The following is an 18993-nucleotide window of genomic DNA, read 5'->3' as shown; positions in this document are numbered from 1 at the left end:
CCTGACTAAATGGGGATAACTCTCTCTTGAGCGTTCCTCAGGCACTGCCCACCCCAATTTAAAACACTGCAGGATGGAGCCATGTTCCCCCTCCAAAGGAGCGTTTCCAAGTCTCTGCTGCTCTTGCCTGCTGATTTTCAGCACGAAATTCCCATTGCATAGATTCATTGCTGTTCTTTTATGTGGACCACGACAAGCGATTCCATCTCCTTCTTTCTCTTTGTGATATGCCTCCAGACACCTTACATAGACACTTGTTTTGTATGCCGTGCACTAAACCAGTTTAAACCCAGCCCAGATAAATAGTGGTCAGAATTGCCTATCGTGGGAGGGTCCCAGCAGAAATTCCTGAAATAACTGCCAGTGCAGGTGGAATGTTGATTTTTATTTTTTTCCCTTTCCTAGAAGGCAGTCATAATAAAAATTGGTTCCCGTTGCTTTATTTACTGGCAGCCTAAGTAGAGAGCTCAAATTGAAGTAATTCCTCTTTGCCCATGTATCCTGGCAGTGGCATGTGAGAAAAAGCAGATACTTGGTAGTGAACTGCTTGCTGTTCTGTATCTGCAGTGTGGATAAATCATGGACTTTGGTGTTCACGGCATCTGGTCTGGAACATTTTGTTAGTAGCAAATTCAGGCACACACAAAATACTGTGCTGCTTAATTTTCAGCAAGATCTAAAGTGTCTCATTTTATGTTGTTTCTTTTTATTCTTCCTCTGCAGCAACTATAATGGAGAGACAGAAGAGAAAACAAGAAATAGAGAAAGGACTCCAGTTCATTCAGTAAGTGGACAACCTCATTGTTTCCTGTGGCTTTGGAGGCAGTTGTCTTTGTATTGAGGATTGCAGGAACTGAGTTCTTCCTATTCACCTGCTGCATAGGAAAGAGATATTGGTCCTGGAGATTTTCACCATGATTCTTTGGGGTGCTTCTTGTACTGCCAGCTCTCTACATTTGAAACTCTATCATTTTAATTTCCTTGTGGTTTGCCCTCCACTACAGTTCCATGATATTAATTACAAGTCCGAGTACTTCCTAATAAAGTACAGTAGTGTTTTTCCCTCCAATGTTTGAGTTATCAAACACCTCAGACTCAGGTCCAGATTCCACAGTGAGTAAGGAAGTAGGAAGATTGTAATCAGATTGGTTTAGTTTTTTTTTTTTCTAAGGTCTGCTTTGAATCCTGCAGTTATGGCTGAAATCTGTGCATCTACAACAGGAAAAAAAGCCAAATCTTCCATGTTACATATTTATATCCTGTGGCATGGCAATGGTATTTTTGCCCTGCTCTGAGACCAGATGGGGCTGATAACCCAGTTTCATGGAGGAAATTGTGAGGTTTAATTTGGTACATTTATAAAAATGCACAAGATTCCTGGAAAGAAAATGATTTAGAAGTACAGGGTGATGTTCATGCTTCTGGAGTGTATCTTGAAGTCTGAACCGGGGGCATTTGCTGGCTTGTTTTGATGTGAAAGAGGGGTACTCCTATTTTATAAGGAGAATTAATGTTTCTTACAGAGCCATGGCATTTCCTGTAGTTATTTTTAAGGAGCAGATGATGATTAGATTAGATGAAATCTAAGAAAAAAGTTTATTCTCTGACCAATAAGATCATGTATACAGTATTGTATTTCAAAGGTGAGGAGGGCTATGAAAGCTGCTAAGGATTTCTCTAGAGCCTATTGTTTTCTCCTTTAAGAGAAAAAAAAAATGTGGACCAAGCCTGGATGACTTGGATGGTCTGATTTGAAGAACAGAACCTTTCTCCTGAGTCTCAGTGCTGTTGTGGGGTAGGTGTTATCCACACAAGTACTGCCAGTTTTGTGGTACAACAGCCTGGCAACCTTGGCCAAGACAGCTGGAGTTAAATGGCCCCCAAACCTGTACTGTTTTGTCCCTTCCTTTTGTGGTGTAGGCCTAAAGGCATGAGGCTAAGTTAACAAAGAGGAAAGGGATTCGTTTATCACTGAATGTCTTTGGTCTCACAGAGAATTCAAGGAGGTCTTGGAGTGCCAGTCTAGTGCCTCTCATTAGAGCCAGATGCACTTAAAATATGCTTGTATTCTCTGTGGCAGTCTCTCATGGGACTTCCTCAAAAGTGTTTTTTTTTCAGGTGGCTGTCTGAAGGCGCATTACAGAGGATTGTGTATGTGCAGAAAATAGCTGAGAATAAGATTCCTCTAGTCCCCAATCCCTTTGAGACCTGACCATCCCTTGACACCACTGTGGCCATCACTGAGTGTAATGCTTTCTAATTGTGTTCTCTTTGTCCCAGCTGCTTTTGAAGAGATAAAGTGTTCAGTAAGTCACTGAGATAATCAACACAGCACCAGAAAGATTATTTCTTCATCAGACAAAACCCCTTATTTGCATGGATGCCTGTTTCATGAGGATTTTTTCTTTTTTTTTTTTTTCAGGTCCACATTACCCCTTAGCCAAGAGGATTATGAGGTAATGAAGAATTTGTTTTCTGAAGTTAGGAACCCTCTGGTTAGCAAGATTTGTTCTGTTGCACAGTCATTAGTTTATATACCAAGAGTGGAGAGCGTGGGATGGTCTGTCACAGTTTGTCTGTTACTTAAACTTTTAAGGTTCTGACAATGACAACTTTCAGGGAAAGGAGAAGTCACTTGAGTGTTCAAGAAGAAAGGAGCTTTGACTGGATTATTCTCCCCTACTGAAAGACTGATGTTTTACAGGAGGGTGGGGAGGCAGGAGAATCTTATCAGGCAGGAAGTTTGCTAAAACATATGGAAAGGAATGGGAAATTGGGAAACCTTGCCTGTCTCTGAATGTCCACTTCAGCCTATTTGCTCTCTTCCTGCTGTCCAGGCCTTTTTGCAGAAGCTGGTGAGAAACCTGTTTGCAGAGGGCAATGATTTGTTTCGAGAGAAGGATTTCAAGCTTTCGCTGGTACAGTATGTAGAAGGGCTGAACGTGGCAGATTATGCAGCCTCCGACGAGGTGACCATCCCAAAGGAACTCCTGTGTAAGCTGCATGTCAATCGAGCTGCCTGCTACTTTGCCATGGTGAGTTCCTTCCCAGGTCACCCCCGGGGACCAGGGAGGACATCGTTGTGGCAGTGTCATGCAATTGGAAAAGATGTCTAGAGGGTTTTCAATTGATTTTGTCTGATCCCTTCTCCAACACTGGAGGAGACAGTGACACAGAAATCTCTAGTACCTCCCCACTATTCCACTGTGTCTTGTGAGACCAGAGAAAAGATGTGAAGGAGACAGTACTAGTCCTAAGGTACTGAGAATGCAGTTCTGGTCCACGTTGATGAAGAGGTAGTACAATCTGGATGTTGGAAAGAGCCAGTCCCCTGCAGTATTGACTGAGTATTTCTCTGAAATACTGTCTGAGTATTGCTGTGGAGGCTCCTGCCTCCTCAAGTGAGGCACTGGAAGATGATGAGAAGGCTTTGGGTCTTGACAGAACTTTCAGAACACACATGGAAAAGGATTCTGCAATACTCGGGCTCTAAAAGTCGGTGTGCTTTGATTTTCCTGAGGCATCTAACAGCTTTCCTTTATGGCACAACCCCAGAGCAGGTCCATCCTGTTCATAATGAGGCTGAGTCCCATGAAGAAAATTAGCAAGCAGTCACATAATTAAAGACTGTCAAATGTCACATGCCCAAGGTAGAGGGGGAGACAAGATAAGGTTGCTCAAGCAGCCTTAATTCTGATATTCACTGACTTCTAAGTGTTTTGAGTTTTGCAAGACTTTACAAAATGTTCTGTTACTGTAGGTTTTGTGTGTTTGTACATTGGTCTGTGCAGGAGGTAATATATATATTTCCAACTGCCTTTTATATTTCTGTTTTCTGCTGAGAGATAAAACATTTGCATTCACACAAAAGAAGGGTTAGTCTGCTGTGCCTCAACTGACTCGAGGTGGTCTCTTCCATGCAGGGGTTGTATGAGAAGGCACTGGAAGACAGTGAGAAGGCTTTAAGTCTTGACAAGGAGAACATCCGAGCGCTCTTCCGGAAAGCCCGCTCCTTAAATGAACTTGGAAGACACAAAGAAGCATACGAGTGCAATAGCCGATGCTTGCTGGCCCTCCCACATGTAAGTTATTAACATACAGCTCATCTTGATTTCTTTGGCTTATCACCTTCCTCCTCCATAACATGCTTAGTGTGAGGCCAGAGGATAGTGGAAGGGGAAGCTTGTCTGTTCCCGCGAACATGATTATGCCCAGAAATTCTGTGGCTTTGACTTGAAGAAGATGTTTGACCTCCCATGATTCTTCAGTCCAAGTCACCCTCAGCAGTTAGTGACGACAAGTTTGGTGACCTGTTTGTGAAGAGCAAAACCCTATCCTAATAAAATGTGAACTAAGGCCAGGAGATTGTTTTAATTAACTGGTTTTATATGTCTAATGAGAGTAACTGAGAGCATGGGACAAATGAGAACTGGAGCACTGGAAGGAAAACGTATACTTTTCCTGTTTTAGATAAAAATGTCTCATGTTTTACTTACTGATTGCAAAGGCAAGCTGATAAATGTTTTTATTTCTTGTCTGACAAGCAAAGGTGTCCTTGATGTCACACGCCATAGTTATTTATATGTGCACAGGTGTGTAAATTTTTGCATTCAGAGAGGACTATCTGCATATACTAGGCCCTAGATATTTTCCTGACAGTACTTTTGTTGAGTGTCCTTTTAGGCCAAATATTGAACAGGAAACCAGACTGTGATTAGATAGATTCTAGTGAGCACTGCTTGTCTTTGCTAAATGTTGTTCTGATCCATCACAGTAACGCTATTACAAGAAAAATGCAACTACTTCAGCAGAAGCTAACTTTCTTTTATTACTAGTGTTACAGAAGCAATCTTTGAAAGCCTTGTTAGCAGTTAGTTATTCCTTTTGTATAGCTTGTAAATTCTAGTTTCTTTGACTTCACAGAACAGGGTGACCAAAACACATTGAAGGTGTCGTGTTAGGGGAGTTTCAAAGAACTGTTTTTTAAACAAACCCTTTTATAAATAAAAGCTACTAATATATGTGTTCATGTAAAGCCATATCTGGCTATATTTCACATTTCAGTAGAGCCACTTAATTGAATTTAATTTTTAACCATATACTTATGTTTACATATCTGCCATTATTATCATTACAGTCATCGTGGGTCTACAAACACTTTATCAAACTTCTGTGTGGCAGGAAAGTTCAGCCTTACAAACTCACTATCAAGCGATCTGCATTCCCTATTCTAAACAATTCAGTCTTGTAAATTAACATACCCCATTGCCGTATTACCCGATTAACAGAAATCATCAACCTTCTCTGCATCAAAGGCAAGTCATACTATCCATCATCTCACTCTTGTTTCCATTACACCAGCTGCTAAGCCTGTGTACAGGTACTTTCAGCTTGCATTGCTGTAACAGCTGAGAACTTTGTTGCGGTCAAAGCAGAGAATGTATTAAAAGTTCCGGTGATGAAGGATATCCCACTCAGTTGACTCACTGTCAAGCAGAGTTAACTTGTTTGTGGGTGCAGATACTCAGTGCTGCTAGTTTGCAGAGGTTCCCAGCATGGTGAGGTTGATACTCCTCTGTGGTATGCTTTTTCTGGTAGGGCATGGGGTTTTTAGGGTGTTGGAGGAGAGCGTGTTACATGCCCTTGTTGAGCATCCCCTCATTTAGGTGGGAGGCAGTAAGCACCTGAGGGTGGCATTTGGCTGAGGGAAGAGAAAGCTAAAGGAAGATCTTGGGAGTGACAAAGAGCAAGTGACCCCCATCCCCAAACCTCAGGCCTGCGCAGAGAAAGGACAATAATTAACTGTGTGTTATTGGGAAGGGAAGTGGAGGCAGTTAAGAGAGAAATACATTCTTGATCTTGTCCAGGAATCTAAGGTGTCTCAGAGTTATGTTGGCATGTGGAGTTGGATAGGGTAAACCTGGTAGATTTGAGTATGAGATCAATGAAAAGAAATGACATCAGAGGTTTTTCTGGTGAGTTTTCCACAGGGAGCAAGAAAATGGCAGACTTCAGAAGACACCTGAGAGAGTGTTTGGAAAGGCAGAATCACCAGAGGCAAACAGAGCAATGAAAACATGATTGGTGTTAGAAAGATCTGAGACATGGAAGAGAGTGAGGAAGGAGCAGTGACCATGAGATTTGACCAAGAAGATGTGTCTGGAAGGTGCAGGGACAGTTTCAGAAGAAGAATGTACAGCCTGAAGGGGTGTAAGATGGAAAGAGAAGAGGAAATGGACAAGATAGATTCTGTCTTCACTGAGTTCAGAGAAGATGGTGACAAGACCAATGTTGAGGGTGTGGGGGAGCAAGTACAGTCAAAATGTGGCACTCTAAATTGAAGGAAAATTTAACTGATACTGTTGGCTGGAAGAACCAGAGGCTAGTGAGGGGTTGAAAGGGAAAGGATGAACCTTGAGGGAGAAGGAGGCTGGGAAGACCAGCATGACAAGTAGAGAGAAGAGAGTAAGCTTCAAGGTTGGAGATGCAGAAGATGTTGGGACATCAAGGAGGGATATCACAATAGGTTGGGCAGATATTTTTTTTCTTTTTTGAAGAAACTGTTAAAGTACTCCAATATTTTTGCAAACAGGGAGAGAGAGGAAAGAGTTCCTGGTGATAAATAAGTGAAGAAGGTTGTAGCAGGTTGTTAATCTAGGCAGAGCTGGAGAGTATGGAGCAGGCGAATGGAGCATGGCCCAGAACTTTGTCTGAAGCCCACATTGGTGTATGAGTGGGCATGGGCAGTGAGTAGGGAGGATGATAAATGGCATGCAGCAGGGAAAGCAGAAGGATCTGCTTGACTAAGCTGAGGCTGTTTAACCAGAGTCGGAGATGGTGAAAATGCCTTATAGCTGGGAAGTTGGAAAGTGAGTCTTGGTTTCAGCTTTAAAAACAAACAAACAAGCAAAACAGGCTAGTGAATACTGTCTGCATATCAAAACTGATTATTAGCTCTGTGGCTGGCGGAGAGGGAAAGTTCACAGGCTGTGTGTGCAGGAAGGCATGCGGGCTCCTTCTTCTCAGACATGGGGACCTTGTGGAAGCTGTATCAGCCCCCAGCACGGGGGCTGCTAGAAGCCAGCCTTGGTGACACCTTCAACCGTCTTGCCAGCGGAACTCATGAACCCTGCCTTCAGAGAGTGGGTGCTTTCTTGGAAGCAGACACTTGATTCTGATTTTCTGCAGCATCGAAAGAGTGTGTGGGGAGGTCCTGGTGCAACCTCAGTATCTCAGCAGGACTGCATGACAAGAGCACTTAGGTCTGCATGGACTCTCCTAGGGCTGCTCTGGCAATTGTCCACTTGCTGCTGTCTTAAAGTGAGGCTTCTTGGCACAGCCCAGTGTGGGTAACTGCATTCCTATTTATTTCATTGTGTGTGCTGCAAAGGCAAAACTGAAAGTGTCCTGCCAATGGTTTTGGTCCCCAGGATGAAAGCGTCACACAGCTGGGACAGGAGCTTGCCCAGAAGCTGGGACTGAGGGTTCGAAAAGCTTACAAAAGACCTCAGGTATGACTTCTTTTTTCTTAGAGGCTGTCCTTTGGCTCTTTCAGATTTACTCTTGCAAAAGTGGTAGGTGCTGCTTTGCAGTTACAGGCACATGTACTTGTCCTGACCCTCTGGCTCACTTTACCTTCATTCATTTCTAACCCCATTGCTGCTCTGCAGGAAAGGTCTCCAATGTACTGGGAGCCTGTGTTTCTGGAGGAGAGGGACATGTGGCCTGATCACAAAAGGAGGTTTTGCATCACAAGTCCTTTCCCTGTTATGGGATGAGGAGGGTGGGATCCTCTGCTGCATTGGAAGCATGGCTGGTTTTGTAGTGCAATGGGTCACGAAGGGTTCCTGCCCCATTCTAGGTGTACACCTTCTTTGTGGTGGGGGAAAGGCCTGTGCTTTGGGAGAACAACAGGTACGCATCTGGTCAGATGCTAGGAAAGAAGGCAACAAAATCGAGTTGTGGGTCCAATTAATTGAGGCCAGTGGCAGGACCCATAACCTGGCTCTCTACAAGAAGCTGGAGTGCTGTTGGTGTTTAAACGTATACCCTGGGATGGAGCTAGAGGGCGTTAGGCCACTGCTGTCACTCTTGGATAAAGCTGTCTTGGTCATGTGAAATCCCAGGATGCATTTTCAGGAGTAGGGAGAATTAGCTAGTAGTCGAATTTGCATTCACATCCTCGGCTCTGTGCACAGTGGTGTGTTCAACAGCCGGCATGTTCCACCTCCAGAGGGGCACCTTTGCAGTACGCGGTGAAGTGATTGGTGGGCGTCCAGTTTGCAGAGAGCTTTTGGGGTAAATTTGGCTGTAACGTCTTATTCCTCTCCCAGACCAACCTCACATGTGATTGGCCTACCACAAAAAACCCATGACATTGTAGCAGCTCTCGACACTCCAAAATGATTCTGTCTCAAAGAAAGGGAAGTTCTATGCAGAAATACTTTTTGTAGCTGCTCGCTGTGTTGGCCTTGCCATGTTTTTGCTGCTGTCATGTTACTCAGCTCTTATGGGCTTAAACCACCTGTATGTTAGGAACAATAAAAATTAAAAACTCCAAAATGCTTTTTATTATTTGAAATTTAGTGATCAGTATTTTGATAACGCCTTGCTATCTCTTGTGTTGACTTCCAGCTTTCACTCCAGTGCTGTAATGCCTCCCCAAAGTAGTAATTTCTTAATGAAAAGACAAAAACTTCTGTTCCTTGGGGAAGTTTTTTGCTTCCTGATATTGTGTTGGATGTTGGGTGTTTTGTGTTGAGGTCTCCAGAACAAATATATGGCCCTTTCAGTGTTGAGAAAACTGTACCCTTGTGTCACAGTGGTATGCCTTTTGGGGTGGCTTTTATTTATGGGCAGTGCCTGAAAGGAAACAGCATTGTAACCCAGCTTTACCTAGTTTAGGAGCGTTCATGGGCTGTTTCTGTTCTAAGACCTCTCTCTTCCTTGCAGCAGGAATTGGAAACATTCTCGCTACTTAGTAATGGCACGTCAATCAATTTGTCAAACCAGGTAGCGTTTGCATCCTCTGATTGTTACTGTTCATGGATTGTGCTACTAGAATGCTTCGCAGTTTTATTTACATGCAAATTTATAACTATCTTTCATTATTTAAATGTATTAATTAGTGTTTTCAGCTTTTAAGGAATATTGCCATTTCTTTGAAAATATTTCTAGTGAAAACATTCTTGATGTCAGTAATTAGATCACTGAAGATGGTTATTTTTCTTAGTTATTGTGAATGTTTGCTTTCTCTTGCATTTTAAATAAGTTTTAGTTTTCAAGTTTTTACACAGTTAGGGCAATGCTAAGTAAAATTTCTGCTGAAGAAACATACAAAATTAAGTCATGCAATGTACAGAGCAAGGTACATACACAGTTTATGTATTCTTTGTATTGTCCTGTCACCTGGGAGATCCAGCTTGGGCAGGGCACTGTACAAATACTAAGCTAAAATACAAGAAGTTGCTGATTGCCTTGTTCTGCTACTGGCCAAAAAAAACCCCAAACACTTGCTACTTTTACAGGCTGTTTGGTACTTCATACTACTCTCTAAGCAAACAAACTATAAAACCGTAAAAATTAGCATTTTGTACAACAAGATGGGATACTAAAGAATTCATTTACCTCCCACTGCTCAATGAGTTGCCTTCACATCTTTCTAGGAGAGCCATTCAGCTTTCTTTAATAGTTGTGCCTAGTTTTTTATTTGAAAGTCTTTCCTTTTGCAAGAAATGAAAATAGTGCAAAAACTGGAAGTTGCAAAAACTATTGCAGTAGATGTAGTATCTCAAGAGTAATGCTTTACTTGTGCCGTTTTAAGTTTAAGCTGAAGGCACACATACTTACCTCTTTTTATGTTTCTGTAAAATATGGGCTCATTTTATTCCTTGCCTGGAGCTTCAAGTCAGCAGTTGTCTTGGCGGAAACCTTTTCCTGTTTTGAGTTTGCTGTAAAAGTTTGTGGTTGTTAGATTGCAAAATATGCGAACTAAGAAAAGGAATGTTGTGTAAGATCAGGCTAATCAGATCTCATACTGCATGGGGCTGACCAATTGATGTGTCCTGGGACTTGGGACACAGCGTTCTCATCCACACATGAAAAACCCTATTCTAATGTACAGATTTGCTCACATGGTTGGATATTGTGCAGGGCTTTGGATATTGCTGCCTTTGCAGCAGCAATGTTTGTCCACTGCTGGAGGTAAAAAATGGATAGGTTCTTTGGATTAATGGCCTCTTAAAATTTGTTGGGTTTACTGCTCTTGCACTGAAAGAGGCCATAAAGGAAAAGAAAGAGCCAGATGCATTTAGGAGTAGTAAAGAGTCTCATCTGTGAAGTGTGAATATATTTTTAAATATGAATTTCTGGTGATATTTTTCTCTCTCCTTTCCTACACCCTCTTTGCAGACCACTTCCAATGGATTGGGTTCGATAGATGACATTGAAACAGGTAAAGACATCTCTCTCCTCTTATTTTTGTGGCTTTGGTAAGTTACCTGACCAGGATGGCAGACCTGAGAAATTCCTTGTCTTCGTTTGTGTCTCTTCTGTATGCTCCTGGCTTTGGTAACTAGGAGGAGGAAAAGCTGGTGGAAAGCAGGATTGTTTTTTTTCTGCAGAAAACCTTTTTGTCCAGGCCCAGTGAGAGACGCGTCTGGGAATGAAAAGGGTCTGGTGAGGTACACAGCTCTCTCCAGTTGTGCTTCCTTAAAGCTGGGCTTGGCAAAGCTTCTGAAACTCTGCTCCCAGCCAAAACAGTCCAGATAAAGTGAAGTTAAGGTTGTAGGCAGCTGTTTGTGCTCTGAGCTCCTGTGGTCCTCCAAGACGTTGAGGTGGAGGAAATTAAAACAAAGGGAGTTGGGAGGGACCCAGGGAGAGCTGTGTTCAGGATTAGGCACCCAGGAGGAGCAGAAGGAGGGCTTCAAGGTTGCTTTTCTCTTGCTGGGAAACAAGTGACCTTAACTCTGCCCCTGTAGAAATGCTTGCTACATGTGTTGCCCTTTGTTGTGTGCCGGAGCATTGAACTTGTGCCTCTGAGCACATCAGTCTTTTTTCCTTTGAAAGGTAGCTCTGTGTGTGCAGGTAATTGTGAAGACGTACCACTGGAAGTAGCAATTGCTCTTTATATAAAAAGAAACTAATTTCATTATTAGGGTGCTTTGGAAAACATGTTAGTTCTCTGTTGAATGCCAGTTCAGTCAAATAACTGAATGTTACGTGCAATCATGAGACCCAGTTCTGGGAATTAAGGAGAGCTTTTCACATTATCTTGCTGTGCTGAAATGGACTGGACTCCTACTGCAGAGTAAAGAGTGACTGCATTCAGTAAGATCTTGATCTAATCAGGATTTGGTGTAAGAGCAGCATGCCACCTTTGCTGCGGTTCAAGCAGAGAGAACCTTTACCTCTAGGAGATGTTTTCAAAAGCATTGAAATTATATGTTGTCCCACTGGCCTGAGAGTGGTGTGCTACCAGGAGGGCTGTGAGTGCTGGGTACCTCAAGAGTTTCAGATTCAAAGCTTTTTTAGCAAGGGTTTTTGTTGTTGTTTTGTTTTGTTTTTAAGACGAAAATTACTGAAGCCCCTTCCCCCATACTTTGCCCAAAGTTGCCTGATTAACTCATCCCTGCCCTGCACAGATTGTTGCTCAGATCTTGCTCAGGATGGCCTTTGACCAGCTAATACACTAGGGAACCACTGCTGTTTTGGGAAGCAGAGCTAGAAACAGGGCTTTTAAAAGCACTGTACCTGCCCCTCTGGGACAGACAGGTGTATGGCCAGAGAAGCTACCAGGTGGGGGGCACAGTATGAGAGACTTGGTTTGGGGGAGCGGATGGACAAGACCCTCATTGAGCTTATATTACATGAGGTTTAGTGTCATGGCAGTGGCAGGAATCAGAGGGAGGCAGATGTGTGCCTGTCATCTGCTCATCAAAGAAGGCTGTTTTATTTTTTTAAGGTGGACCAAACATGAGGTGAATGCAGGAGGTGCATGAGCTTTCTAGAAGGAGATGAGATGTGGGTATGGTGGGTGGTGAGTGAGGTCAGCCGATGGGGTGTCCTGAGGAAAGCAGGAATGGGAAAGGAGGGATAGGGGAAAAGATTGGACAGAGGGGAATGGGAGGAAGTTGCTGAAGGAATGACAGGGTTTGGGTTTTCAGGGAGAGGGGAGCAGACATATCCCCTCTGCGCCTTGCAAGTAGTGGAACCTGTTGGTCTCTGCTCTTCTCCTTGCCTTTCACATCTACTGAGCTGGGGTTGGGGGGACTTACCGTTCTCTGCCTTTTGGTCATGTGTGCAGCTTTTCAGGGGTTTGGGCCTCTTAGGGTGTGTGAGGGCCTCTTTCTTCTGCTTCCCGTTCTGAGTGGGAACCGGAGGGCCTTGGTTGTTCCTCACAGTAGATCTGAACTTCTGGATCTTTTGGGGCCATGCCATTGTGAACCCTTTTGCTGCCCCCTGCACGTGTCCCAGTCCCTTCCAGCATGTCCTGAACTTCTTGTTGGCCCCTGGAGAGATCTTGACAGTACTCCAGATTTAAACATCTGAAAAACAGGAAGGCACAAGCCGTCCCTTTGTACTGAGGGAAATCTGGCCGAGCTACCAGCAATGAGGCCAGCACTGAGGGAAGCTGGATGGCTGGCTCCCGAGTGCGGCTGTGGGGCTGGCGCCAAAAGGAGATGAGCTGAGAGAAGTCGTCGCAAAGTGGGTATGGGGTTGGAGCCGAGCCTGATCTGAGGGGCAGCTTGGCCTGCAAAACTAAGGACATTTACGGCCTTCTTTTGAGCCGCTGCCTGTGGCGAATATGTCAAGCTGCAGCACTGAAAACCTCTGATGGATCCCATAAGGTACAACATGTGCTTTCCTTTGATTACATGCATGAGGTTGTGGAGAGGCACCTGTGTCTGTCCCTTGCTGCTTCCCCCTGCTTTCCCTGCCTTTTATTACAGCTTGGCCTCCAGTGACCTTGGCTGTGGTCCATCCTTGTGGACCCCTTAGAACAAATGCGGGAGGAAAGGTTGCAGGGGGTGGTGGTGTGCTGGTATGGTTAGAGGTAAGGGAGCCTGCGTGTGTGTGTGATCTCTGCTGTTGTTTTGTTCAGGACTTGGGGGTTTGCAGGAATTGCTGATTTTCTGAGCTCTCCAAGAAGGCCACCAACACAATCCTCGGTCAGTGAATGTGCGGTGAAGAGGATAGCAACATGGCTCACTTGCCCAGTCCCAGTTAGAAGGGGATGACTGAATTCTTGTTGGAGCTGAGTGAGCAGAGCTTGTACAGACAGGATCCAGCATTTCTTGCTGGATCAAGATTTGTGTCTCAGAAGCTTGTCTAGCTTCTTTCCTGTTCTTACCGGTCTTTCTAATAAAAGCTATTGTCTCTCCTTCCAAACTTTGCCTTGCTTATAGCCTTAGACTGTCATAGCTACAGTGCAGCCACTGCTACATGGATGGAGAAGGTAGCATCTTTGTCTTATTTCTTTTCTTTTATTCCAGGACATCTGCACAGGGGCAGAATTAAGGTAGTTTGGGTGCTTGGTTTGAGAACTGCAAATGTAACGCTGCATTTTCCAAATTTCTAACATTTGAACATCTTTTTTTTTTTTTTTAACCTTTAATTCTTTTGAGAATAAAGTGCTCTTCTGTGAAGAATATGTGCTTGTAACCTTAACTTCACTTAACAGACGTTTATACTGCATGATGGGAACGTCTTACTTTTTCAGTAATGTACTGGAGAGGCAAGGAAGCCATAGGAAAAATCACTGCCTCTCTCCTGCCCTGACTCTGGCTCACAGAAGTTCCCAAGGGATGTTTGTTGCTGAGGTGTTGAGGAGGAGTTTGGGCAGCAACTTCCCACCTGCAGACATCAGGAAGCACTCAAGAGCAGGGAGTTTACTTGGGCAAAGACAGCTGAGTGAGTCTGATGGGGTCTTTTGGGGACACATTGTTAGCACAACCTGGCCTGAGCACTCGATCTCTGACTCTTCCCAGCAGGACCTTTTGATTTTTATCTTCTGCCATTTAGGATGCCTGAGGTTTTAGAGAGCTTACGTGTAAGCAAGCTTTCAGATGGGATATCGAAGCTCCAAGGAGTAGAGAAGGCAGTGATCTCTGCCAGATGCATTAGTGAGGAATATTAAAGTGAACACCAGGTGGTGGGTTATAGAGAAATTGGATTATGTGCCCCTGGCCTTTAGTCCTGGCCACAGTGAATTCAGTAACTGCTCAGCCACAGGTTTTGTGTTGTTCCTGGTTACTGTACATGCTTGCCAAATCCTGACAGTTAATCTGGGGACTGGCCCTTAGAGTATATTTCAGCTATCGGTGAGCCATTGGAGACTCAGAAAAAAAATGAAAGGGCAAGAACTCTTCAAACCAGAGCCCTTCCTCTCGGGAAATTGACATACTTGTTTTTTGTGTTTTGATGGAGTTGTACAATATTGTTTTTGCCAGGCTGTGCTCTGCTTGCCCCCCGCAAGAGGCTCACTTGGGTGACTGGCTCTGTTTCTTCCTCATCACAGACTGCTCTATGGACCTGCAGTGCCTCCCAGCTCCTGTGGCCACCTCCATCCCTGTGAGCGAGGTGATGGCCCCTTTGCTCTCTGACTCGGATGCAAAGGGCTTGCCTACCTCACTCCCTGCAGCCAGCTTGCTCCCGTCTCCAGACTGCGTGTCCCTGCCAGTGCCTGAGAGCGTGGAGGACTTCACAGATGGGGACTTCACAGAACTGGACTCCCTCCTGGACTCCCTCGCTGAAGGGTCACCATACCCTCTAGTAAGAGTGAGAACTGCATGGGTCCCCTGCTTCTTGCTCCAAATAGGTCCTTGGAGCATGCGGATATGTGTGCTGCCTTTTTCTCTCTTTCTGTCACTCTTTCCTCCTAGCTATTCCTCTGGCAAAACTCATTCATTCCTTCCTTTATTTCTGCAACTGGCTTGTGAGTATCTAAAGAGCCCACCTCCAAGCCTGCTTTGCTGTGTGCAACTTCATGGAGCTGGGCCTCAAAAGTACCCAAGATATCTTTCCTCTGCCATCACCTTCCCGCTGGCTTCTGGTGTCCATGGAGTTGAAGTAGGCCTGGGGGTAGAAATGAGCATGCTGAAGCAGGAATGATGGATTTATTTTATATGGTGGGCGTACAATCTCCTTGCACTTTGTGCAGGCTGCGTTCAGCTTAAGCTCTTTGAACAGGTCTGGGAGCTATAGAGACAATCTGTATCATACTTATGTGGGATTTTAGTTGCCAGTGTTGCTGATGTTATGTGAGCCAACTTGGGTCTGGAAGCAATATAATCATATTCATGCAGGGTACCTCTGAAGCCAAAAAGCTCTGATGAGAGGTGTCACGAGTAATGATCGTTACCCTGACCTCGGTGCTGTGTGTACTCAGCTGCACTGTTTCTCGACCTGAGCTGGTTTAAGTGCCCAGTGCAGGGCTCTGCCTTGCAGGCTGATGAGCTCAGGTAGCCCAACACCTCAGGGACTTCGGTTCAGACTGTATGTGGTGTAGATAGATTGGAAGGTCTGTGGGAAGTCTGCAGGCGGAGGGAGCTGCTGGGTATCCTTTTGCTTCAGATAATACAGCACGCACTTGAGTGGGAGCCTGTTACTCTCTGTGTGCACTCATTCTCTGCTCCTCGTTCCTAATGTACTGTTTATCCTCCCCCTTCATGATTCCCCAAAGTCTCTGGTCCAGGGCACCATTCCTACCAACCTGCCAACAGAGATGCCCCAGCTGATCCCTGTGTTTCCGGGGGGAACTCCGCTGCTGCCCCCAGTTGTGACAGCCAACATCCCTGTCTCCACCCCGCTGCCACCTGCTTCCTTTGGCCTGGTGATGGATCCCACCAAGCAGCTCTCCTCCTCCTCTGTCCTGGATGCCTTCGAGGCCCCGCCAGGGGGTAGTGGTGGCTCCACCTTAGATTCGCTGGATTCCCTGGATCTGCTTCCCTACACAGACTCACGGCTTGATGCCCTGGATTCCTTTGGGACAAGCAGAGGGTCGCTGGATGCCTTGGATTCCTTTGCTGTTGGTAGGTCTGGCTGTATGTCTGTCATACAACTCTGCTGGCATTGCAGAACAGGAGTATAAATGTAGAAGAGGGCAGGGAGTTGTCTTGGACAGAGCAGCTGAATACGTCTAGCTCAGGAGTAATGAGAAAGGCTATAGGTGTGTTATCCCAGATAACTAGTATGTACATGACGTGAAATCTCAGAGGAGAAAGGAACAGAAAGGTATATAATAATGAGCAATGAGATCTAAACCTGTCTTGGTGTCCAGGACACCTCTCTTGGTAGAATTTGCTAGGCTGTAACATGATTCCTCCACCCTCCTCAATGAGTCTTTGATATTTTGGACCAAATGAGCAAAATCCTGCTGACTGATTTAGATTATATAGGACCTTGTTGCGCTGGGCAGAATGATAGAGGCCAAGGTGGGTTTCTCCCGTCTCTGGACTCAGGGCATTGAATGTCCTGTTACATGGGGCACTACACTCTCACGTCACAAGGAGCAAAGCTGTGGAGGATGGTGGGCAAAGAGTAGGTCCCCTCCTGTCCCAGGAGGGAAGGGAGGTTTCTTCTTGGCTAACTTGTCCCCAGTATTGCAGTATGTTGGCATTTGGAGAAGAGCAGAGATTGTCCAGTCAGAACTTCAACACTCAGATTCGACTCAACATTGGGCTACCTTGGAGTTGCCACCTTGGGTATGCCAGCACTCAGCAGCATAGAGTTGGAATCAGTAGGGTTTGGGAAACAAGAAGGCCTTTTCTGGAGTTTTTCCAAGACTTATACAGGTGGTTTGGCGAAAAAGTACTAAAATGTTATGAAATAAATAAAGCAAATGGATTTAATAAGCATTTGTTTGTGTTTTTGTGAGCAGACCTGCCTCTGAAAGTGAAATGATTGTTTTTGTTTTGCGGGGCTCTTTTCCCCTTCTTTTGCCCAGAAGAAACTAGCGCTCAGGAACTGCGACACCCGCCTGGCAGCCAAAAACCATCCCCCGTGGTGAGTGAGACGCTCCCCCGTGCTGATGTCCCAAGGTGCTCTGGAGCCAAGGTAGTAGTGACTTGGGTGATGTAGGTAATTTGGGCCCCTCTACTTAACCTGCCCCAATGAGTGTTGCCTCCCATGTTGTGGCAAGGCAGGTAAAGATTTCCCCAGAGTCAGCAGGAAGACATTTGTTTCATCTTCATTTTTTTCTGCAACTCTGTGTATTGCCAAGGTAAACATGGTGGGACCTGCGTTGTAGGCTCAATGGGGGATCACAGAGGCTAGTGTCCCACTATATCTGGCAGCCACATAATGCTGAAGGATGGGCTGAAGTAAGCCAGCTTTGTCTTAAAACTAGTGAGGTTCTTTGCTCCTCTCTGCCACTGTCAGGAAGCTTTTCCAGATACGCTGTTCTGCCCCTGTCCCATGTCTCCAGTGTTGGAAGAAAGGGGAAGGCTTATCTATGGTTAGCAAGCTTGGAACAAGAATTATTCTTAAGTTCCTGTTATCCTGCTATCCCTGTTACTTCAATGCAGAGCCAAATCTCTGTTCTCAGATTAATCTGCTCCTTGAAGACTCACTGATAAATCGTTTGTTTTTTTCCCAGGTTGGGGTAGGGTTGATTTGAGAACCTTCAAATGCAGAGTGGGTCATGATGGAAGGAATGGGAAGGAGTGAGGGGGACATTTTGTTACATGTCTCATGATAGAAAACTGAGGTCTCTTACCAAGAGAGAAAGAGGCCCGTCTTTGAAGTGAACATACTACACTATGTGTTATCTTGGAAGAAGTTGCATGCAGTTCTTTTGGAAATGTCATTTCAGATGTGAACATTTTGATGAGAGAGAAAATGAGAAAGGTTTTTGAGATACTGGAGTGGGTCAGCGGGTTAGAAAGGTTTCTTACCCATGTGGTTGCAGAGCTGAGAAGAGAGGTATATGTGTTTTTGCTCAGGTCAGTCTTGGTGGAGTGAGTCACCCAGCTGTGCCCAAGGTCACTGAGCACTTGCTGTCCCAGCCAGAACCGGTAATGCCCAACACAGCCCTGCTAGTGAAGAACCCCCTGGCATCTACTCACGTCTTCAAACAAGCCTGTCATATCTGCTACCCAAAAACAGGTGATGTGTTTGCTCTGCCACCCAGAGCGCTGGCCTGGGCTAGGGTTTGCCTTTGCCTGGGCTGATGGGGTTATTCTCTCCTGCAGGGCCCAAGGCTGGCGATTATACCTATCGGGAAGGCTTGGAGCACAAGTGCAAGCGAGACATCCTGCTGGGCAGGCTGAAGAACTCGGAAGACAAGACCTGGAAGAGGATCCGTCCTCGCCCAACCAAAACCAACTTTGTAGGATCCTATTACCTGTGCAAAGGTGATCTGGAGGGGATAGGGCTGTCGGTGGCTGGGAAGGGGCTGTATAGTGCATGCCAGGGGAGGCAGAGAGGGGACTTTCAGTTGGTATCACCTGCTGTCTTTGGGGATTTCCTGTCCCATCAGTAGCCCATGGACCTTGAGGCTCAGTATAGTGAAAGGCAATGAGCTCCCATGCTGTGGAGAGCAGGCAGCTTTTAAGTGGTGGAGCAGAAGAGTTGCAAAGGCATAGTGAGTTGCTGCGCACAGCCAAGTGCTCAGAGCTGCCTTGTTGACATGGGCTTTGCTGAGATGTGCCTGCATTAGTCCCACTCCACCCAGCAGCCCCATGGCAGGGCTGTGGTTCTGCCTGGGGAAAAGCTCGCTCTGCCTGCTCCTTAGCTCCAGACCATCTCTTTATATGCAGGCAGTGTGACCAGACTGGTCCCTGAGGCAGTGTCGTTACAGAGTATCTAATGAGGTAGGGAGGTTGCAGGAGCCAAGATAACAGGGCTCCTTAGTGCTAGGCTGCTAGGAGAACTTAATCTGGATTGGCTTTAAAAGGGGTTGGTTAAATCGTTGTCTGTCCCTGGCCAGGCACTGAATTAAAGCAGGCCTCCATTTTGAGATGGTTTCCACAACAGATGGCACTACTTGAGATT

General features: G+C 45.4%; 1 protein-coding gene across 1 annotated transcript in view; it reads left to right on the top strand.

Moving 5' to 3' along the window:
- Positions 1–18993, top strand: part of ZC3H7B (zinc finger CCCH-type containing 7B) — a gene marked incomplete at its 5' end in the record, with an annotated part of 46340 nt that overhangs the window by 4105 nt on the left and 23242 nt on the right. Inside the window, 12 exons of the mRNA XM_082498373.1 lie at positions 724–784; positions 2423–2456; positions 2838–3035; positions 3924–4082; positions 7431–7511; positions 8953–9012; positions 10411–10453; positions 14519–14772; positions 15683–16031; positions 16946–17004; positions 17943–18105; positions 18192–18353. Of these exons, the coding sequence (XP_082354499.1) occupies positions 724–784; positions 2423–2456; positions 2838–3035; positions 3924–4082; positions 7431–7511; positions 8953–9012; positions 10411–10453; positions 14519–14772; positions 15683–16031; positions 16946–17004; positions 17943–18105; positions 18192–18353 (1623 nt within the window). The remainder of the gene's footprint in view (positions 1–723; positions 785–2422; positions 2457–2837; positions 3036–3923; positions 4083–7430; positions 7512–8952; positions 9013–10410; positions 10454–14518; positions 14773–15682; positions 16032–16945; positions 17005–17942; positions 18106–18191; positions 18354–18993) is intronic.

This window comes from Vanellus vanellus (genome assembly GCF_965231255.1).
Source record: "Vanellus vanellus genome assembly, chromosome: 1".
NCBI classification, from domain to species: domain Eukaryota; kingdom Metazoa; phylum Chordata; class Aves; order Charadriiformes; family Charadriidae; genus Vanellus; species Vanellus vanellus.
Note: the sequence above shows the minus strand (reverse complement) of the source record. Positions and strands in the feature narration are given on the sequence as shown.